Source organism: Debaryomyces fabryi (genome assembly GCF_001447935.2).
Source record: "Debaryomyces fabryi strain CBS 789 chromosome Unknown contig00031, whole genome shotgun sequence".
NCBI lineage: Eukaryota > Fungi > Ascomycota > Pichiomycetes > Serinales > Debaryomycetaceae > Debaryomyces > Debaryomyces fabryi.
The window spans coordinates 12,993-36,212 of record NW_015385457.1 but is presented as its reverse complement, the minus strand read 5'-3'; the positions used below and the strand labels follow the sequence as shown (position 1 = coordinate 36,212).

General features: G+C 36.6%; 9 protein-coding genes across 9 annotated transcripts; 8 read left to right on the top strand and 1 right to left on the bottom strand.

The window, feature by feature from the left end:
* Positions 1-226: 226 nt before the first annotated feature.
* Positions 227-1,339, top strand: AC631_01984 (uncharacterized protein; the record flags this gene model as incomplete). Its single annotated transcript, XM_015610814.1, has 1 exon — positions 227-1,339. The coding sequence occupies one exon, from the start codon at positions 227-229 to the stop codon at positions 1,337-1,339; it is 1,113 nt and encodes a 370-aa protein (XP_015468350.1).
* Positions 1,340-1,535: 196 nt separating this feature from the next.
* GPI13 (mannose-ethanolamine phosphotransferase) lies at positions 1,536-4,610 on the top strand (the record flags this gene model as incomplete). The annotated part of the gene is made up of 1 exon (XM_015610813.1): positions 1,536-4,610. The coding sequence occupies one exon, from the start codon at positions 1,536-1,538 to the stop codon at positions 4,608-4,610; it is 3,075 nt and encodes a 1,024-aa protein (XP_015468349.1).
* A 390-nt stretch (positions 4,611-5,000) lies between these two features.
* On the top strand, positions 5,001-7,364 carry AC631_01982 (alpha-1,2-mannosidase MNL1; the record flags this gene model as incomplete). Its single annotated transcript, XM_015610812.1, has 1 exon — positions 5,001-7,364. One exon carries the CDS (start codon positions 5,001-5,003, stop codon positions 7,362-7,364), a length of 2,364 nt encoding a protein of 787 aa, XP_015468348.1.
* A 273-nt stretch (positions 7,365-7,637) lies between these two features.
* Positions 7,638-8,741, top strand: BAT21 (branched-chain-amino-acid transaminase; the record flags this gene model as incomplete). The annotated part of the gene is made up of 1 exon (XM_015610811.1): positions 7,638-8,741. One exon carries the CDS (start codon positions 7,638-7,640, stop codon positions 8,739-8,741), a length of 1,104 nt encoding a protein of 367 aa, XP_015468347.1.
* Positions 8,742-8,825: 84 nt separating this feature from the next.
* On the bottom strand, positions 8,826-9,842 carry HYM1 (Hym1p; the record flags this gene model as incomplete). Its single annotated transcript, XM_015610810.1, has 1 exon — positions 8,826-9,842. One exon carries the CDS (start codon positions 9,840-9,842, stop codon positions 8,826-8,828), a length of 1,017 nt encoding a protein of 338 aa, XP_015468346.1.
* Positions 9,843-10,275: 433 nt separating this feature from the next.
* Positions 10,276-12,147, top strand: VPS36 (ESCRT-II subunit protein; the record flags this gene model as incomplete). Its single annotated transcript, XM_015610809.1, has 1 exon — positions 10,276-12,147. One exon carries the CDS (start codon positions 10,276-10,278, stop codon positions 12,145-12,147), a length of 1,872 nt encoding a protein of 623 aa, XP_015468345.1.
* Positions 12,148-12,652: 505 nt separating this feature from the next.
* Positions 12,653-14,836, top strand: DUR3 (Dur3p; the record flags this gene model as incomplete). The annotated part of the gene is made up of 1 exon (XM_015610808.1): positions 12,653-14,836. One exon carries the CDS (start codon positions 12,653-12,655, stop codon positions 14,834-14,836), a length of 2,184 nt encoding a protein of 727 aa, XP_015468344.1.
* Positions 14,837-15,616: 780 nt separating this feature from the next.
* DUR1,2 (bifunctional urea carboxylase/allophanate hydrolase) lies at positions 15,617-21,082 on the top strand (the record flags this gene model as incomplete). Its single annotated transcript, XM_015610807.1, has 1 exon — positions 15,617-21,082. One exon carries the CDS (start codon positions 15,617-15,619, stop codon positions 21,080-21,082), a length of 5,466 nt encoding a protein of 1,821 aa, XP_015468343.1.
* A 248-nt stretch (positions 21,083-21,330) lies between these two features.
* Positions 21,331-22,560, top strand: HAT1 (histone acetyltransferase catalytic subunit; the record flags this gene model as incomplete). Its single annotated transcript, XM_015610806.1, has 1 exon — positions 21,331-22,560. One exon carries the CDS (start codon positions 21,331-21,333, stop codon positions 22,558-22,560), a length of 1,230 nt encoding a protein of 409 aa, XP_015468342.1.
* Positions 22,561-23,220: the final 660 nt, after the last annotated feature.

Sequence of the window (23,220 nt, the reverse complement as noted above, 5' to 3'; positions counted from 1 at the left end):
TCCTTTATTTGGGTGTTCTATTTAAGGGCATTATTTTTTATTTACTTATTCAATTCCTAATGGGTTCTCTATTTATATAAATACAATATATATCTTAATAAAGCTTTTATGCTTCTGGTTTTGTGATCGTATATTTGAAGTTCCGTCGCATACAAAAATATCTACTAAACGAAAATAACAGTTAAGTTCAGTCCATAATATATATATACATGTACTAATATTTGAAATGGGACACCCAGGAAGACCAAGGCGTCGTAATAAAATTATACCACCCCATCAGCAACCACAAGTAGCGCAACCAAGGCAGCCAATAAAAGAAGAGCCGATGGTTCAGTTACATGACGAAGCAGATTTAATTTCATTTAGATCTGATGCATTACATAGATTCGTCACTAACCAAGAATACTTGGAAAATGTCACGTCAAAACACATTCACACGTCTAAAATAATCCCACCTAGCTCATTTCCTACGGTACCTAAACGAGAGGATGTTGATGGAGATGAACTAAAGAAAGTAGTGCAGAATTTAAAGCCCGAGGAATTATACTTTGGGGATTTAAAATTAATGAAGATGAAGAAGCAGTTGTTGGAGCTGGACATTAGCAAGTTACAGCACGAAGAATCTCCCTACTCTATTGATAGTGATAAAGAATACACATATCGCAGAGAAAATATCGATAAACTTGCCTTGCTCCAATCTAAACTAGGAACTAGCGAGTCGTTCGAAGAGTTGGAAGCTGTGTTCAACAGTGTTTTAGAGAAATACGAACACGAATTCAGCAAGAAGTATACATCCATATCATCAGTGCACAAACATTCACAACCTATAAACAACTTGACGCACCAAGAGATTCGTGTCACCCAGGCACCCGAGAATTACAACCCTAGGCTGATTAGTTCCTTGGTGAGTATCAACAATAACGACAAAAATAATAACCAGAATGATGATGATGATAATATATTTGGTCATGATGTCAACTATGATGGAAACAGAAACGATATGCCCTTCATTGATGGCTTTGAACAATCCAACCAACCTAATGAGTTTAATTCCAATGGTCCATCTGCTATTTCCAATGATTTTACCATGTCAATGGTTGCTAATAATAACCAAAATACAAATGATGATGACAATAATAATAATAATAACAATAGCAATGATGATATTGACCAGCTATTCGATGAAGATAACGATGATCCTGTCATGGGAAGTACTAATGACCAAGAAATGGGTGATATTGATGAGCTAATTGACTTTCAACAAGCAGACGACGAAATTATTGGGGGAACTGATTTCGACCAAGACTTCTTGAACCAGATTGACCACAGCATGGAATAGATATACCATTCTTAGGGTTTAGTATTCTAGTATGTATAGTATGTATTATTATCATTACATATCTTTTATCACGTGACGCAAATCACAATAGTTAGCGAGAGTTGGTATGTTTAGAGAAGCTGTTTACAAGGGTACTCTAATTAACCATAGATATAATCTTGATAGTAATAGACTCAGAGGAGCCAACGTATAATATATGGATCAAGCGCAGCTGGAATTTGATCAGAATGGTGCATTCCAAGTTAGGCAGCAGATATTGAAGCAGCACCAGCTACAACAACAACAACAAACAAAATCAAGAATAAAACAACAAAAACTTCGAATTACGTTTCTAGGGTATATATTGGTGTTGGTTTGCTTTGCCACACTTCAATTTATTGGTGTTGGATTTTTTACACTGGGATTTTTGTTATCTAGACAAGTTCTTCCGAATATCTCAGAATGTACGGGTACCCAGGAAGATTCGTGTATACAGCCAGCAAAGTTTGATAAGGCAGTGGTATTGGTGATAGATGCGCTAAGGTTTGATTTTGCTATTCCAGTGGAGGGATCAGATGAATATTATCACAACAACTTCCCTATTTTACATGAGTTGACCCAGTCAGAACCAGATAACGCGATCTTGTTGAAATTTATGTCTGATCCACCAACAACAACTTTGCAAAGATTGAAAGGATTGACTACAGGTTCGTTACCTACATTCATAGATGCCGGATCCAATTTTAATGGTGATGCCATTGATGAAGATAATTGGATATTACAACTACACAGGAACAATAAAAGTGTAGCTTTTATGGGCGATGATACGTGGACAGCCTTGTTTACTGAATATATCAACCCGCAATTGAACTTCCCTTATGACTCGTTGAATGTTTGGGATTTGCACACAGTCGATAATGGAGTTATTGATCATTTATACCCATTATTGGAAAAAGAGAACTCTACAAAGTGGGACGTGTTGATTGGTCACTTTTTAGGAGTGGACCATGTTGGTCACCGATATGGGCCAAACCATTACTCGATGAAAGAAAAACTAAATCAAATGAATGAGGTTATTTCAGATGTAATCAAGAGGTTGGACGATGATACATTATTAGTGGTTATGGGTGATCATGGAATGGACTCTACAGGTAACCATGGAGGTGATTCATTAGATGAATTAGAGAGTACCTTATTTATGTATTCAAAACACAAAAAGTTCCATGTAAACAAAAAATTGGCCGACTTTTATGATACTCGTGATATGGGAAAACATTACAGATCGGTCAATCAAATAGATTTGGTTCCTACCGTATCTTTGTTATTAGGATTGCCTATTCCTTATAATAACTTGGGCTTTCCGATTGATGAAGCATTTGGAAATGACAAGGATTTAGCTCTTGCAAGCTTTAAAACCTTACGTCAAATCCAAAGTTTTAGGGAATCAACTCCTAACTTGGCATCTAACTTGGAAATCACTGAGAAATTCGAAAAATTTGCCCAAGATTATTCTAAGTTTGGTAACAATAAAAAGTATCTTTCAAAGCTTATTGAATTTTCCAAAAGCTACCAATATGATTCATTAGAACAGTGCAAATCGCTATGGGCTCGTTTTGATTTATCATTAATAGGTATCGGTATTGCCATTATCTTTTTCTCATTAACATTCATTACAACTTATTCCAGATCTATACCATCAGTAAGAGTACTGACTATGTCCTTCGAATTTATAGGATCGATTATTGCCATGTTATTGGTTGGTTTGGTTTCAAGTTTTTCTATATTCATAGTCTTGAAACCAACTGGGTTTGATATGAAGAAATGCCTTCTTATCGGAGCAGCATTAGGAATAATTATTGGGTTTTGGGCTCCTATAATGGATAGATTTAGCATAAGTTTCTTGTGGCACCAATTAAGAGACTTTTTCAGTTACAATTTCAACAGTTGGTCATTTTTAGGCATATCGTTTGTGGTATTTCATTGTTTAATATTTGCATCAAATTCATTTGTTGTATGGGAAGATAAAATGGTACTGTTTTTCTTACTTACTTTTGGTGCATGTTGTTTATACAGTTGCTTGATCAACTCTAGACGTTCAAAGGTGGATAATATTCTAGGTATTCTGCATGCAATAACATTTATTGTATTATCAAGACTAACATCAATGATTAATTTATGCCGTGAGGAACAACATCCATATTGTAAAGCAACCTTTAAAACAACTTGGTGGTCCATCATATTATTACATTTATGTTCATTTGCATTACCATTAGTGGTTAAGTCTTTCTATAAGCTTTCTAATTCCTACCATTCGGCTGCACCTTTGTGGATAGGGACGGGAGTGAAAATTTTAATGGTAATGAATGCGATATATTGGACGTTTGAATATATTGAAAATCAAGACTTTTATTTAGCTTCAAAATTCAGTATAAGTGGACCATTATTAAAATCAGTGAAAATTGCAATTGCGAGAATTGTACTTTTTATCACATTAGTTCTCGCAAATTTCAGTTGGTCAAGAGGACCATTGTGTGTTAAAATAAATACCCAATCTGTTGAAATTCTCGAGGATTCTGATTCTGATGATTTACTGTCGAACTTGCTGCCACAGCCCCATCAACAACCCGGAAGATCCAATACGATTTTAGGATATGGTAATGTTTACGGATCATCGTATTTCTTACTAGTGCTTAACTTCGCCGTGGCAATTATGTTAGTGACGAAGCCATTGGGTGCAATTTCACTTAATATGCTATTAGTTCAAATCTTATCCCTCTTAGAATTATATAATATCCTTGGGTTGAGAAAAAATCTTATTGCTCCTATTATATTTGGATTATTGGGATATCAGCATTTCTTCAGTACTGGGCACCAGGCAACTATCCCATCTATCCAATGGGAGCTAGGCTTCATGACAACAGAAACTATATTATTCCCATTCACACATTTGAACATTGTACTAAATACATTTGGCCTGTTTTTGATTGTTTGCTTATCAATTCCATTAATAGCGTTGTGGAGAATTCCCCCATCAAATAGACCAATTACAGTTTTGTCACAAATAATTACGGACATCACAACTTTAATAACGTATCAAACATTTATCAGTTTATCAAGTTTAATTTTCGCTGCTCATTTTAGAAGACACCTTATGGTTTGGAAGATTTTCGCCCCGAGGTTCATGTTAAGTAGTTTATTATTAATTGTTTTGAACATAACTTTGATTTGCATAACTTTATGGTTCGGAGCTGGTAAGGTTATCGCCCAAATTAATAGGATTTTCGGAAAATGATGCTTAGAATTTTATGAATTTAGAGATAGTTCTAAGCTTGTTACCGATTATCGTTTATTTATTAGTATATAGTTCAATTATATATATATCAGATTTTTGCATAAACATTTTTTTCAACACGGCAAGACGATAAAATATGAGAATCGAAAAAAGGCGATAAAGATAAAGACAAGTTTTGATGATCTACTTACAGCAATTCATAGATGACTTAACCTACCAATGTTATATACAACAATACACAATAGAATTGCATTTGTATCATTCATACTTACGTACTTCTGTTGCGTGCAATCATTGAAATACCAATACGAATCATCATTCACGCCAGATCACATTAAATATTTGAAAAATGAAACTAAACTTCTATTCAGGCATGCGTGGTCCTCGTATATGCAATATGGATTTCCAGCAGATGAAGTAAGACCAAATACTTGTGAGCCATATGGTCCTGATTACAAAAATATCTATAACGTGGTAAGAAATGATGCATTGGGTAATACTTCTCTGACGATTCTAGACAATTTAGATACGTTAATGATAATGGAAGAATGGGATGAACTAGAAAAGGCATTGAAATACCTTAAATCTGAAGAGAAGACCTTGTTTAATAAAGATACAATAGTACAAGTCTTCGAAACTACTATTCGGTCGTTAGGTGGGCTTTTATCAACACATTTATTATTGACAGATGTGACGAACAATCTGGAGTTGCCATTGAAATACAAACGGTTTAAAAAAATATCCGACAACTATGACGGATTTTTGTTGAATATGGCTTATGATTTGGGTCTTAAATTACTTCCAGCCTTCAAGACATCTACAGAAATTCCAGTTCCTCGAGTTAATTTGGCAAAAGGGGTCTTGAAAGTTCCATCAGCTCTTCAAAAAGAAACTTGTACATCTGGCGCAGCATCACCGGTTCTTGAATTTACGCTTCTTTCAAAGCTTTCAGGAGATCCTCAGTTTGAATATTATTCACAGTTGACATTTTGGAAGCTCTGGTCTTCTAGACTGCGTCTTGATTTGATGCCTATGACAATAGACCCAATTGCAAATCAATGGAAGGATCAAATCACAGGAATAGGTGCTTCAGTTGATTCATTTTATGAGTATGCAGCTAAGGCATCTATATTATTCAATGATGATTACATGTGGCATGTATTCAAGACATCATATAAAGCATTATTAACACACCTGGTCCAAGGTGGCGGGAATAACGAGGGTGCGATGATCTTTGGTAATGTGGGAGTTAATGACGGTTCATTGGCTTCTATATGGGTAGATCTGCTTGGAGCGTTTTGGTCAGGCTTACAAGTATTGACTGGGCAATTGCAAGATGCTGTTAAAACCCACTTAGTATACTTAAAGTTATGGGATCATTTTGACCTGATCCCTGAAAGATGGAATTTTTTACTAACTAAATCTCAATATGAGAAAGATGAATCTGAAGCGATAATGCTTGAATGGTATCCATTGAGGCCTGAGTTTATCGAGTCTACATACTATTTGTATAGAGCGACTAGAGACCCTATGTATTTACAAATCGGAGCTAGAGTGCTTGAATTGTTAAAAACCAAATACAAGGCTGCTTGTGGATTTCGTGGACTACAAGATATACGAACCGGCAAATTTCAGAATAGGATGGAAACTTTTGTTATGAGTGAAACATTGAAATATTTGATGTTATTATTTGATGCTGACAATGAAATTTTTCTTCATACAAGCATGATGAGCAATAAGAATTGGATTTTTTCAACAGAAGCTCATCCCATGTGGTTTGATAAGAGATTAGATCCATACAACTTCACACATTCTAAATCTGCAGATAAACAAGCTACGAAGGTATTGAAAAACCTGGTATTTGCGAAGATGAAGTCAAAATTTAGTAGAAGCAAGCGGAAATTAACTACGGCGGATGAAAAAACGTTCTATCGAAACATTACAGCACCTAGAATCATCAAATATGATGTACCAGGAATAAGGGAACATGAAAATATAGAAAAGGTCGATCCTTTGGAAGCTAAGTTCGATAAATGTGAAGTGAGCGTATTTAGTGAAAAACCTTCGATGTTGACAGTATCTGGGTATTACAAATGGAACTCTTTCTTCTATCCAGATCATGCTTTCAAATACTCTCTAATAAAGCCATCATATATTCTGAGTTCGGCTCTTGATGGAAGCTGTATAGAATTAACACCGTCGTTCTTCAAAAACTTTGGGTTGTCATGTCCCGATAATACTACCGCATACCACCGCCAGTGTCCTAGAGCGTCTACCACGACATATCTTGAATTATTCTTGGGAGATATAGAGAAGGCCCAAAGTGTCGAGATATCAAGATTAAAATGTAACGGAACGCATTCTTCAGTGGGTCTGCCGCTTCAAGAAGGCGATTTGTGGGTTCCTGAATTTTCTGGGCTTAGAGTAAAGCTAGAGAAGTTATCGTCTGGCTTGGTTGACTCTCAAAATCGCCTAATAACCGACACATTCATACAGTCAATAAGAGTTGACGATTACAATGCTGAAATAGGAATGTCTGCCGTGAATCAAACGGTTTCTAATACAAAAAACGTTCTGTTAGTACTCAGAATCAATAAAATCAACGGCATTCCCGTTGAACCCGGTCAGGTTGTATGGACGTTACCGTTTGAATCTAGCGGGCCAGTGAGTGAGTCATCAATTGGCGTTGCAAGTGACAGCCGAGTAGTATTACAGGGCAATGTCGTAGAAAACCTAAAGGTTTGGTATGGTTGAATTTTTCAATTACCGTTAATAGCCGAATTGTTTTATCTCGGTTTGACTCATTTTTTCATTTATAAACTGACGAACTCACCTGTAAATTTTATGAAGGAAAAAAAACTAGCGTACGAAGTTACCTTTTTTAGAGTAAGTATTATACGTATACAGAACACGGATATATATTGCATAATTAGATTTGATAGAGCTATGCAAATATTGAAACAAATATTCAGTACAACTTGTAGAAAAAGTTTATTTAAAGGTCAGGGTATTAACAATATCAGAAAAATGTCATTAGATTCTACAAAATTAGAAATTAGCAAAACTACAACACCAAAGGAAAAGTTGCCAAATGATCAATTAATATTTGGTAAAACTTTCACAGACCATATGTTAGAAATTGAATGGACCAAGGAAAATGGATGGGGTGTTCCAAAAATTTCACCTTACCATAACTTTTCGTTTGATCCATCAACCGTTGTCTTCCACTATGCATTCGAATTGTTTGAAGGTATGAAGGCTTATCGTGATAACAAAAACCAGATTAGAACCTTTAGATCTGATAAGAATATGGCAAGAATGAACCAATCTGCTGAAAGAATTGCTTTACCAACCTTCGATGGGGAAGAGTTCATGAAGTTGATTGACAAGCTTTTGCTTATAGATGAAAGCTTTGTTCCTCAAGGTGCTGGCTATTCATTATACTTGAGACCAACCTTGATAGGTACCACTGCTTCGTTAGGTGTTGGAACTCCTGACAAGGCCTTATTATATGTTATTGCTTCTCCAGTCGGTCCATACTACGGTACCGGATTCAAGCCAGTTTCATTGGAAGCCACAGATTACGCTGTTAGAGCTTGGCCAGGTGGTGTTGGTAACCGTAAATTGGGTGCCAATTACGCCCCATGTATTTTACCTCAATTAGAAGCAGCCAAGAGAGGCTACCAACAAAACTTGTGGTTATTCGGCGATGAAGGTTATGTCACCGAGGTTGGAACTATGAATGTTTTCTTTGCTTTTAAGGATTCCGAAGGAAAGAAGGAATTAGTTACTGCCCCATTAGATGGTACTATTTTAGAAGGTGTCACCAGAGATTCCATCTTGAAATTGTGTAAAGAGAGATTACCTTCAGAATGGACAGTTACCGAACGCAAGTTCACTATCCATGAAATTGAAGAAAGGGCTGCTAAAGGTGAATTGATTGAAGCTTTCGGTGCTGGTACCGCTGCTGTCGTTTCTCCAATAGAAAGAATTGGCTGGAAAGGTAAAGATATTTCAGTTCCAATTTCTAGTGGTGATGCAGGTGAATTAACCAAGCAAGTAGCTGAATGGATTAGAAAGATTCAATATGGTGAAGAAGAATATGAGAACTGGTCAAGAGTTGCTAAATAGGTTATTTTACAGTTGTGGTTTAATATATGATTTATGCTTGTTTACTTTATAGCAGTAAAATCTATTTATATGCTAATCTATATGCTAGTTAATTCTTTCAATACCAGGTAACTTTTGAATTTCATTTAAAATATAATCTCTCTCGTCGATTAGATTTGAATCGTTGAAACTGTTAATGTTAAAGTTTCTAAAAAATGCAATAAAATTCTCTTTATTCTTTATAAGAATATCTAAAATCTTTTGAGATTTCTTAGGTTTAGCAACGAAAAATTTAAAAATGTGAAACCCTTCGATCTGTAGGTTTTTCAGCTTATCGCTTAACAACAACATGATTAATTTCAAATTATTTGTATCATCGAAATATTTATTCAAAAAGAACTGATTCTGTCTCTGTAAAACTAGCTCTGCCAACAATCTAACACTTTGGCGCTTCGTAACATAATTGTTAGATTGAATCAACTGGTTTATGTGGGATGTGAAAATCTCATAGTTATTGGCTAAAAATTCCGATACTAACTTCTTGTGTGTAGTCAACAAGTCATGCAAGGTAATGAATGAATCAGTAGCAATCTCGAATATTGGAATCTGAACATAATTGAAATAGCTCCAAAATAATGGGTTATTGATGATGAATCGGTTAATCGCTTCAAACTTGATGCAATCTCTCAATATCTGCCCGCATATCGATCCTGTTTCTTGGGTCTCAGGGCCCTTCATCAAGAGCACTAATATATCGGGCTTCGAATTGAGAAGATAGTTAACGGTGGGAGATGTACTCCCAATTTGCCGTCGTAAAAGCGTCAGAAACAAAATCAACACATCCTTTCTCGAATCAAAGTCCAATTTTCGCATGTTGTATACCAAATGGTAGAGGCAATCACTAGAATAAATCTCTTGTGCTAGTTGTGATATTTGTTCTGGCTGTGGTTCGCTATCGTCCCCTCCATGGAGAATCACCTTGATCTGCTTCAAATACCTTGAACATTCATCTTGGTACTTCTTATTATTATCATTATTAAGATCTAGTTTACTCACTTGATCATTTAACACTCTAACCAAATCTGGCGCCGTTTTAGGATTCCTTTTAAATAAAAATGCCATATCTTAAAATGCTATTTCCTGGCGCTTAATCTTCAAAAATCAAAATTATTAACAATTTAATTCACCAGAACTTTTAATATTACTCACTGGTAGTCCAGTTCCCTTTTTATAACTCTTTCTATTGAAAATTTAAAATTGCTATGTATGGCGGTTCCATGTGTTCTATCATAACGAATTTTGAATATAAATTCCTGATTTACAGGTTAGTTTTGAGGTGGGGGGTTTTGCAGGTTAGATTCTTAGATCAATATGATCATAAGAATAGGAAAACTACTTCTATTTAATAGGGTAGGAAGTCATTGAGATGGTTTCTAGAATAGGTGTATGGCAGGCCGCATCCGTGAATCGAAGTAATCGACCTATCTTGAAAGAAGGAGAGCATAATTTATATGTACGAGATAACATAGGACTATATCAGGGCAAGCTGAAAATCATGAATAGACAAAATGGAAGGGTGTATTTGACCAACAAGAGGATAATATATCTAGACAACGAAGATTCTAAACAATCCATAGCTATTGAATTGAAAAATGTGTCTCGTGGGGAGGTTGTCGAACGATTTTTGAGATCGTCGCCTAAGGTGAAGCTATATTTAAAAGAACAGACAGATGTGCAGCAATCTTCGAGAAAACGCAAAGATAGTAAAGGGGATAAAGCAACAGCTGATTGGGTGTGTATTATATGCTCGTTTAATAATCAAATACTGATTGACACGAATTTGGACGATGATCTCCCAAAATGTGGTTCTTGTGGAATCAAACCGTCGAGAGACCAGCTTGTGAATTCCATAGAACAAAAACGTACCGAGACCTTGACCAATGGTAATGAGCATCAGGATTCGATTCCAAATAAAAAATCATCCCAGCTGTCTTTACGTGATGACCAATGTCCAAAATGTACGTTTATCAACCATCCAGCCTTGAAGTATTGTGAGTTGTGTGGAAGCGAGTTAAATTCATCACTATTTAAGAAGTTAAAAGAGAGACTCAACATCACGGATAATGTAGCGATAATACCTGAAGATACAAACCCAATGAATATCTTGCTAGAAAATGATTCTGAAGAATACACAAATAATAAACCATATGTCAAGTTAAGTTTCCGAAAAAATGGTGAAACCCAATTTTATCAAATACTAACAGATGCACTAGATAAAATGAAGTGGGAAAACCTTGTTAACAAAGGCTCGATTAATGAGAATGGAATTAAGGTGAACGACTATTCGCCAACGCCACCTCCTCAGAAACAAATAAGGGGAGGTGGAATCCATGGATTGGAACAAATCGGAGAGCAACAACGGAAACAGAACGAATTAGTTTTATCTACTTCATTAGAGGACCTAGAACAATTAATGTACAAAGCTCAAGATTTAATTAAATTATCAAGCTCATTCGGTAAATTAATTAAAACAACACCTCAGAATATAAACACGATTATACCACCGTTGAGTATCAAAAAATCATCTAATTTATATCATCAAGAATTGGCAAGACACATTAGTGAGTATCTCACTAACTTCCAGTTGACTAAAAGCTCAGCAATGATAACTTCCCAGGATCTTTATGCTTATTATAACCGCTATCTCGTATCTACACAAGGCTTTGGTACAGATTTGATCTCCCATGCCGATTTTAATAGGTCCCTTGAGCTATTTGATAGCCTAAAATTGCCTATTGCATTAAAAAAATACGAGAAATCCGGTTTGATAGTTATTTGTTACAAGAGGACTAACGATTACAGCGAATTTATCACCAATTTCTTACGCTCACAAGAGCGACTGTTCATACACGACAAAGTGAAGAACGAAATTCTAATGGGTCTTGATGAACAGGAGACCGACGAAGATGGGTACATTGAAGAAAATTATAACTTTTTTAAGGGTAATACTATTCCTGAGATTTGCGATGATCTTGGGTGGTCGTATAGTATTACGATCGAAGAGATCGAAAAATGTATCGAATCGGGCCTAGTTGTGATCGACCAGAACATCCTGGGGACCTTCTATTTCATAAATCATTTTATAGACGATGAATCTAGCGCTACCGAGATAAACGAAGCATTGGTTAGTCAGATAAGACAAGACGTGCTTCTGGAGCAAAAGGATATAACTGAAAATTTAAAACAACAATACTACCTTGAAAGAGATCAGAACTTGATAAACTTCAAGCCTGAAATCAATTACGATGATTCAGTAAGTCCTGGTTCAACCGCAACTCCTACATCTAGTGCAAATGCAACGCCAGTTCCAATTTCAGATGTTACTAGTTATTCTCTAAACGACTTACAAGGTTTGAATTTTACTTAGTAATGCAGCATATGCAATGCCCACTGTTTGTTTTATAAGAACATCTGAAATATTACTCCAATAAAAATTTTCCAACAGTTTTCTTTATCGCGATAATACTCTAGTTTTACTGGGTAGCGATCTAAAAACGGTTAAGATAAGCCATTTATTCGCCTGGTGTTGAACAATAGTTCCTTATCAGTGAACGAAAATTATTATGTAATCTGTCGAGATTTTGCGACAAGATTTGATAGCCGTATAATCTAATCGCCTAGATAACAGGTTATTAAAACGTTAAGAATTGGAACCCGGAACCCAGTCAAAAAGTCATCGGGCCATCGGGCCACTTAAATATTCTAGTAGTGCACTTATCTATACCATTAAACTAAAATGGAGATAATATTTCTTATCATTAAATCATCCAATTTAATTTTCATATTCAAATGCAATATATATAAGTAGGATAATTCGAAAAAATATAAATCTTGTTCTAGAGTAACTAAATATAAGAAATTAAATAAGGAATATGACTGAAGCATATGTTCCATTACCTCAAGCTGCCGGTTATGCAGTAGTGGTAGGATTGGGAGTTGTATTCGCTGCTGGTATGATATTGACTACTTTTGTTTTAAGAAGGTATAATAAAGAAATTATTACTGCTGAAGAGTTTGCTACAGCAGGAAGATCAGTTAAAAAGTCATTGATTTCTGCTGCAGTGGTAAGCTCGTGGACATGGGCTGCGACTCTTTTAACTTCTACTACACAAACATATAATAATGGTATTAGTGGTTCGTTCTACTATGCTGCCGGAGCTACATGCCAGATTGTTTTGTTTTCATGTCTTGCTATCAAGGCAAAAGAAAGAGCACCAGGAGCACACACATATCTTGAAATTGTTAAAGCCAGATACGGTAGTGGTGCGCATGGAGTTATGTTGTTCTTTGGGCTTGCCACAAATATTCTAGTCACTGCCATGTTGTTAAGTGGAGGTAGTGCTGTTGTAAGTGATTTAACAGGAATGAATACAGTTGCTGCATGTTTATTATTGCCGTTAGGTGTGGTGGTATATACCTTATTCGGTGGTATCAAGGCAACATTTTTGACAGATTATGCACATACCGTTGTCATCATAGTAATTATTATGGTATTTTCATTCAGCGCATTTGCTACTTCCGATAGATTGGGATCACCTGCAGTTGTTTGGGAAGCTGTAACTAAATTGGCTGAAACTCAACCAAGAGAAGGTAATGCTGGTGGCTCCTATTTAACTATGCATTCAAGATCTGGAGGAATCTTTTTTGTGATTAATATTGTCGGAAACTTTGGTACTGTCTTTTTAGACAACGGTTATTTCAATAAAGCTTTTGCAGCTGACCCTGCTGCAACTTTGCCAGGGTATGTTTTGGGAGGGTTAGCTTGGTTTGCGATTCCAATGTTAACTTCAACATGTATGGGCCTTGTGGGATTATCGTTAGAGAATACCCAATATTGGCCTACCTACCCTAATAAGTTAACTGCTGAACAAGTAAGTGCCGGGTTGGTATTACCAAACGCTGCAGTTGCGTTATTAGGAAAAGGAGGAGCAGTTTGCTCATTGTTGTTGGTGTTTATGGCTGTAACTTCGGCAATGTCAGCAGAGTTAATTGCAGTTTCCACGATCTTCACTTATGATATTTTCAGAACATATGTGGATCCAAAAGCGAGTGGTAAAAAGTTGATCTTTATGTCCCACATGTCTGTGATAGCATTTGCTTATATCATGGCAGGTTTTGCAATTGGTTTATACTATGCTGGGATTTCTATGGGATATTTATATGAGTTGATGGGTATAATTATCGGGGGAGCAGTGCTTCCATCCACTCTTACTTTACTCTCCAGAAAACAAAACAAGCAAGCTGTGATATTCACACCAATCTTAGCTACTGGGTTTGCCATTTTCTCTTGGTTACTCTGTACTAAAATGAAGTTCAAAACCGTTACTGTCGACACTACCTTTGAAGATGATTCTATGTTGACAGGAAATGTGGTTGCATTATTATCCCCATTGATCTTTATTCCTATCTTTACTTTCGCTTTTAAACCACAGAACTTCGACTGGAAAATTTTAAAAGGAATCAAAAGGGTTGATGAAGAAGAAGAAATTGCAGAAGCTACCGAAAGGAAGGGTGCAAACAATGGTGATTTTGAAAATGTCCATCCTGCAAGATCCCAAATCAGTATTGTTGCAAGCGAACTTGCAGAATTGAAAACAGACCAATTAGAACTTGAATCTAAAATGCTCAATAGATCATTCAAAAAGGCAGCCATCATCTGTGTTTCCTTAACTTTATCTCTTGTCATCTTATGGCCAATGCCAATGTACGGTACATCATACATCTTTTCCAAAAAATTCTTTACTGGTTGGATTGTGGTGCTTATGATCTGGATCTTCTTTTCTGCATTCTTGGTTGTTATATGTCCATTGTGGGAAGGAAGAGAAGGCTTATTTATAACTATGAGAGGTATTTATTGGGATTGCACTGGCCAAACGTACAAGTTAAGAGAATGGCAAAATTCTAATCCTGAAAAATTACATTCTGTCAATTCACAAATCAGTGCACAACTCCTCAACTTCAACCAAATTCATGTTGTCGATGGTAAAACTCTCGATGACGGCTACAGAACTCCTAGACAAATTGACAACATTATAGATGACCCCAAAAAGGAATAATCCTCCCATATATCTATATATTTATATAATGCATTTTAGACTTGGCTTTAATAGTGAACATATTTTCCTATAAAATCTTCTTTGATAATTAGCGTATTGCCGCAAAATAATAGCCAGATGCCAGTACTATACTTAAACATAATACGGCACAACTGCTAATGTTCTCAATACCATGTTTCTAGTGCCTTCTTAGTTACTTACATTGAAGCCAATTGGCTAATTCTTCATCTCTCCTTTTGTGTGTATGTTGAATTACTTCTAACATATGGCTACATTTAAAGGCATATTGGCACATTTCTCCCTTGGAAAGCTACGCCGATTAGCCATATACAAGCACACTATACTTTTTGGCTCGGTAATTTTCTGAAGTGCGACAGATTTCTATGTACGGCATGATAGGGCCGATATCACAATTATCAAGACGAGATCGCCCAATAGAAATACAGAATCAAATACTGTATATTAGTAACTCACCATCAGAGTCCTAAGAGCCCAGGTTGATAGTAAATCAAGCGGGCCGTCTCAGTTAGGTAAATCTAGTGATAGACGGCCCGCGACCGTTTATATCTCCAGATTTAAGCTGCAGAGAAAGCGACATCACTAAAGCTCGGGCTGGTACGAACTGATAAGGCATTTTAGTATGGACTCTAAATATATATAGGGTAGTAATATCTTTGATTGATGAAGATTTGGCCTTGATATATATTATTAAGTTTAATCATATTTACTTATATATTTCTACTATCATTTTGATCTTTACTCCAAGTAATATAGCTTGAAATGTCATATATCGGATGGACTGTTCAGGACTGGATTAAATTCCACTTCGAGAACACTCCCAATGAATCATTCGCTTTATTGGTGGAATTAGTCAAGTCTCAATCCACGGAAGATCCAGCATGGATTTCGTTGGCTGATGAAGAGAGCTTGACGCACCAATGGAAATTTTTACAATCGAAATCAAATAAGATGAGTTTGCCGTTGTACGGGGTCCCAATAGCTATTAAGGACAACATAGATGTGAAGGATTTTGCTACTACTGCTGCGTGTCCTTCATTCAGCTATCAAGCAGAAGAAGATGCTACGACTGTGAAGTTGTTAAGAAATGCAGGTGCAATTATCATAGGTAAGACCAATTTAGATCAGTTCGCAACAGGATTGGTTGGAACCAGATCACCATACGGAATTACTACCAACGCATTCAGCAAGGACCATGTAAGCGGGGGATCATCCGCTGGGTCTGCTTCGGTTGTAGCAAGAGGAATCGTTCCAGTTGCATTAGGAACAGATACTGCAGGATCAGGTAGAGTTCCCGCAGGATTAAACAACTTGGTTGGATTAAAGCCAACAAAGGGTGTTTTTTCGTGTAAGGGTGTAGTTCCAGCATGTAAATCATTGGATTGTGTTTCTATCTTTCTGTTGAATTTACAAGATGCACAATTGTTGTTTAATGTTATGGCACATGAAGATGGCGAACATGACGAATATTCTAGACTGATGCCAAAGAATCCGTTAGTCAAATTTTCTCTGGCCCCAAAGATTGCAGTTCCAAACAACTTGTTGTGGTATGGCGAAGAATCTAATCCCAAATTATATAATGAAGCAGTAAATGTCTTTTCTAAGTTGGGAGGTGAAATGGTTTCTTTGGATATTGAGCCATTATTAGATTTGGCTAAGTGTCTTTATGAAGGACCTTGGGTTTCTGAAAGATATACAGCCTTGAAGGATTTCTTGGCAACAAACCCACCAAAAGAGACATTAGATCCCGTTGTTCATTCTATTATTCAAGGTGGAAAGCAATATTCTGCCGCCACTGCCTTTGATTTCGAATACAAAAGACAGGGAATCTTACAAACAGTCAACAAATTACTAAAAGATATAGATGTGATTATCTTACCCACTTCCCCATTAAACCCCACAATCAAGCAAATTGAGCAAGAACCTATCAAAATAAACTCATATCAAGGTACATATACTAATTTTGTTAACTTGGCCGATATGTCTGCATTAGCTATACCAGGTGGCTTCCGTCCTGATGGTTTACCATTTGGTATTACTTTATTATCACATAAATTTAATGACTATGCTTTACTTGAGTTAGCAAATCGTTATATGAAATTATATTCTCAATCAACTCCAAGATTTTTAGGCTGTTTGAAAGATAAAAAAGTTTCTACTATGGGTGACGAGTTGTTGAATTTACCAGAAGTTGACTTCAACTCACAAATCAAACTTGCTGTTGTAGGAGCACATTTGAAGGGATTTCAATTACATTGGCAATTAGAAAAGTGTCATGCAACATTCATTGAGTCAACAACCACTTCACCAAACTATAAATTATACGCATTGCCTAAGACAGGACCAGTTGCAAAACCAGGATTGAGAAGGGTTACTGAATTCGGTGACAGCATCATAGTAGAGGTCTATGCTATTCCTAAAGAGAGATTTGGTGATTTCATGAGTATGGTTCCTGAACCATTGGGTATTGGATCTGCTGAATTGAAATCCGGTGAATGGGTAAAGTCATTCATTTGTGAGGAATTTGGATACAATTTGCCAGGTACAGTTGATATCACTAAATATGGAGGATGGAAAAATTACCAATCCTTCTTAGAACAAGAAACTAATAAAACCTTGAGACCTTTCAAAACTGTATTAGTTGCCAATAGAGGCGAAATTGCCGTTAGAATAATGAAAACTTTGAAGAAATTAGATATCAAATCAGTCGCAGTTTATTCAAATCCTGATAAATATGCTAAACATTCATTGATGGCAGATGTATCGATACCCTTGCATGGGGTATCATCTGCGGAAACTTATCTTTCCATCGATAAAATCATTGAGGCTGCAAAATTCTCAGGCGCCGAAGCCATTATCCCGGGTTATGGTTTCCTTTCAGAGAATGCAGACTTTTCTGACCGTTGTATCAAAGAAGGGATCGTTTTTGTCGGACCTTCTGGTGATGCTATTAGAAAATTGGGGTTAAAACATTCAGCTAGAGAAATTGCGGCTAAAGCTGGTGTTCCTCTAGTTCCTGGTTCTGACTTGGTCGAGGATGCTAAAGAGGCTAAATTAATTGCTGCAAAATTGGAATACCCTGTTATGGTAAAATCTACCGCTGGTGGTGGTGGTATCGGTTTACAGAAGGTTGATTCGGAAAAAGAAATTGAAAGAGTCTTCCAAACAGTTCAACATCAAGGTAAATCTTATTTTGGAGATCCAGGTGTTTTTATTGAAAGATTTGTGGAAAATGCCAGGCATGTCGAGGTTCAGGTTTTTGGTGATGGATATGGTAAAGCGATTGCATTGGGAGAAAGAGACTGTTCTTTGCAACGTCGTAACCAAAAAATTATAGAAGAAACGCCAGCACCAAATTTATCAGAAAAGACTAGGCAAAAAATGAGGAAGGCATCAGAATCTTTGGCTGCGTCAATCAATTATAAATGTGCTGGTACGGTTGAGTTCATTTATGACGAAAAGAGAGACGAATTTTATTTCTTAGAAGTCAATGCTCGTTTGCAAGTTGAACATCCAATTACTGAAATGGTTACTGGCTTAGACTTAGTTGAATGGATGTTATTAATTGCCGCTGACAAGGCACCAGATTTTAACAGGGAAATAACTGTCACTGGTGCTTCAATGGAAGCAAGATTGTATGCAGAAAACCCTGTTAAAGACTTTATGCCTTCTCCAGGTCAATTGACTGAAGTTTCCTTTCCATCTTGGGCAAGAGTTGATGGATGGGTTGAAAAAGGTACAATTGTTTCTGCTGAATATGATCCAACTTTAGCGAAAATCATCGTACATGGTAAAGATAGAATTGATGCATTGAGAAAATTACGTGATGCTCTTAATGAAACTGTTGTTCATGGATGTGTCACTAATATTGATTATTTGAGATCAATTGCCAATTCATCTATGTTTGCTGAAGCAAAGGTTGCTACGAAAGTCTTAGATTCCTATGACTATAACCCAACCGCATTTGAAATTTTGAATCCTGGAGCCTATACTACTGTCCAAGACTTCCCAGGTAGAAAAGGCTACTGGCACATTGGTGTCCCACCATCTGGTTGTATGGACGATTACGCCTTTAGAATGGCTAATAGAATTGTTGGAAATCATAAGACAGCACCAGGTATTGAAATTACATTCATCGGTCCTAAAATATTATTCCACCATGATGCAATAATTGCAGTCACAGGTGGCTCTGTTAGCGTTGATATTAATGGTACATCTGTAGATCAATGGATTCCTATTCATATTAAAAGAGGTGACAAATTGACAATCGGTAAACTTACCTCGGGTTGCAGGGCTTACTTAGCTATCAGAGGAGGCATTGATGTTCCCGAATACTTGGGCTCAAGATCCACTTTTGCTTTAGGTAACTTAGGAGGTTATAATGGAAGAGTTTTGAAGTTAGGTGATGTATTGTTTTTGGGTCAACCAGAAATTGCTGGCTGCAAATTACCATCCGCCATTTCTGAACCTGCTCCAATTCCAAAAAGCTTGATTCCATCTTATGACTTCAATGCAACCAAAAACTGGATCGTCGGTGTTACTTGTGGACCCCATGGCTCTCCTGATTTTTTCAAACCGGAGTCAATAGAGGAATTCTTCAGTGAAAAATGGAAAGTTCATTATAATTCAAATAGATTTGGGGTTAGGTTAATTGGACCAAAACCAAAATGGGCTAGATCCGATGGTGGTGAAGCTGGTTTACATCCTTCAAATGCGCACGATTATGTTTACTCATTAGGTGCAATTAACTTCACAGGTGATGAGCCAGTCATTTTAACTTGTGATGGGCCATCCTTAGGTGGATTTGTATGTCAGGCCGTTATTGCTGAGGCAGAAATGTGGAAAATTGGACAAGTCAAACCAGGTGATTTCATCCAATTTGTTCCTATTTCTTATGAAGATGCCAAGGATTTAAAGCATGGTCAAGATAAGGTTATTGAAGATTTGGAGGGAGATTTACCAACTATCACTAGTAAGGTATTAACGAAGCCTGAGAACCCAATCATTGCAGAACATAAACCTAGTTCAAAATCCCCATCAGTTGTATATCGTCAAGCTGGTGATAGATATGTCCTTGTTGAATATGGTGATAACATCTTGGATTTGAATTTATGCTATAGAATTCATAAATTAATTAACATGGTCCAAGAGAATAAAACACCAGGGATTGTTGAGATGTCGCAGGGTGTTAGGTCTGTTTTGATTGAATACAACTCTGAAATCACTCAGCAACATCTAGTCGATACTTTAATCTCTTTCGAAAAAGAAATTACTTTCGTTAATAAATGGAAGGTTCCTTCCAGAATTATTAAGTTACCTATGGCATTCGAAGATAAAAAGACATTAGATGCTGTCAAAAGATACCAAGAAACCATTAGAGCTGAAGCACCCTGGTTACCAAACAATGTAGATTTTATTGCTGAAATTAATGGCTTAACGAGAAATGATATCAAGGATATGATGTACACCGCCAGATACTTGGTTCTTGGGTTAGGTGATGTTTTCCTTGGAGCCCCATGTGCGGTACCATTAGACCCAAGACATAGATTGTTCGGCACGAAATACAACCCTTCTCGTACTTACACTCCTAACGGTTCTGTTGGTATCGGAGGTAGTTATATGTGTATTTATACAATGGAATCTCCAGGTGGTTATCAATTGATCGGACGTACTATCCCAATTTGGGATAAATTGACATTGGGAACCAATTCAGATCAACCATGGTTATTGTCTCCTTTTGACCAAATTGAATTTTATCCTGTTTCTGAGGAACAAATTGACAAGTATACTGAACAAGCTTCTGTCGGTAAGTTCAAGATTGATATTGTTGACTCTGTATTTGACCACAGAAAATACTTGGACTGGGTCCAAGAAAACTCAGAGTCCATCGAAAAATTCCAGAACCAAAGTGGAGAAAAGTTAGAAGAAATCAGTAACCTTATTAAACAATCTAATGCCGACTTAGAAAAGAGTTCTGTGTCTGAAAAAACTGACGAGGATATCTATGGTGAAAATGCTGAAAAGGTTTACTCTGAGTATTCGGGTAGGGTTTGGAAGCCACTTGTTGAAGTCGGTGAAGTAGTTAAAGATGGACAAGGTATACTTATTGTCGAAGCTATGAAAACAGAAATGGTTGTTAGTGCCACCAAAGCTGGTAAAGTTGTGAAATTAGTTCATGACAATGGAGATGTCATTGATGCTGGTGACCTAGTTGCAATTATTGAATAATTTTGAGAGTTAGAACGTTTTTATTTCATCTTATATATATAATAAATATTAGATTCATTAATACTTAACAAGCTGCCTGTAATAATCGTTTATATGTGAACCCAATAATTTGCAATAAGAATAAAATCAGCTTTGCGTCCGTTATACTTGAAAACGAGATTTTCATACAGACGCGGTTTTAAGTTGTAGACGTGAACGAAGACTATCATTATAATAATAACAAGTAAACAACGGGTAAATATATTAATATGAGTGATAATACGCCAACACCTAGTATAACGGCTGCTTCTTTACAACCTGAATTGTGGACATCATCTTCAAATGATGCCTTACAAATATATATAACTGATTCAGATGGAACAGCCTTAAACTTTCATCCAAATTTTACATACCCAATATTTGGGGACTCTGAACAGATATTTGGGTACAGAGACTTGGTGATCTTCTTGTGCTTTGACCATTGTACTTTTTACCCATTTTTGAATGTCAAATATAGTGATAGATTGAATGATGATACACTCGAAGACCCTCGTGCAAAATTATTGAGTTATTTACCGGAATCTACTGTTTTTAAAGATGAAGCCAAGTGGGCAGATTCGATAAGTAAGGAGAAAGAAGATTTCAAGATTCCTGGGGAGTTAATTGGGGATGTTTTCACTCTCGGAGAGGATAAATACGGAATTTACAAGCTTGATTTAAAGAATGCACAAGGATTAGAGCTCCATAAGAGATTGCAAATCTTGGTATTATTATTTATTGAAGCAGGATCGTATATTGACCACCAAGACGAGTTGTGGGATATTTATGTCATGTATAAAGTCACTGATGAAAAAACTCCAAGTATTATTGGGTTCTGTACGGCGTACAATTATTGGAAATACGGAGGATTTGACAAATTCGACTCGAACCAACAGGAGGTCCGGAAGAAGATTTCCCAATTCATTGTATTGCCAATGTTCCAGGGATTAAAATTGGGAGGACATTTTTATAATAAATTATTTGAATATTGGATGCAAGACCCCAGTGTTATTGAAGTTGTTGTGGAGGACCCTAACGAAAGCTTTGACGATTTAAGAGATAGATGTGACTTGACCAGATTGTGTCAAAATACTATCAAGGTGGCGTCCGTTGACTTAGCTTTGATTAACAGCGAATGGGCAACTAAGTTAAGACAGGAGCAGAAATTGGAAAAGAGACAATTTTCGAGGTTATTGGAAATGATTTTACTCTATCAATTGGAACACAGTCTTACCAATGTCACCAGAAAGCAAGTGAGATTGTTTATTAAGAAGAGGTTGTATGAGAAAAACAAAGAAATATTAGACGGGTTAGATGAACCTACCCGCTTGGACAAGTTACAGACTGCTTATGCATCGTTGGAACAGGATTATAAGAGGATTTTATCCGGATTGTCGTTGCACAAGCGTTCGCTTGATACAACTGAAGCCAGTAGCAAGAAATTCAAACTTAATGTGTAGATAATATGATAATACAATATAAAAGTTACAAATTTGTAAAATACGTATAATCGCTAACTAAATGATTCTTGAGCTTAATGCATTGGATTTCCAGGCAAGCCCAGTTTGTATAGGACAATGTGTAGACATTATTATACGACGGTTAGCACAATACATATACACCATACGCATTTACGTAATCATGATTTACACTTAATCCTCTAACGATACACTTCAGCTAATTTGGATCTTTGGCAATCATATATAATGCATACGTGTCTGATTTTTACTGGAGTATACGTGGTTGTGTGACCTCGTTTATGTGACCAACTTGCTTATTCTACATCATTCTTACAATATCTCCAAGCATCTCCTTTCTCACCTCATCAGCCCCTGTTGATATGTTTATCTATCCTGCTCCTTTGTTCCGCTGCAACTAGACATCACTTTCGTACACTCTATGTTCCATGTAGAAGCTTTCGAGACGCATGGAATCATCCTGTACATAGAAAACTGACCATCCACCATCGGTATACGAATCATATACGAAATTTCTCCAACAACCTCCTCTTGCGGGCTCACGCGTGCACTTATCCTCTTCTTATTAGCACCCTTATCTACCACGCTTATCATGTGTGCTTACTTGGAGGATTCCCACCTCACCACTACAAACTGTATTCC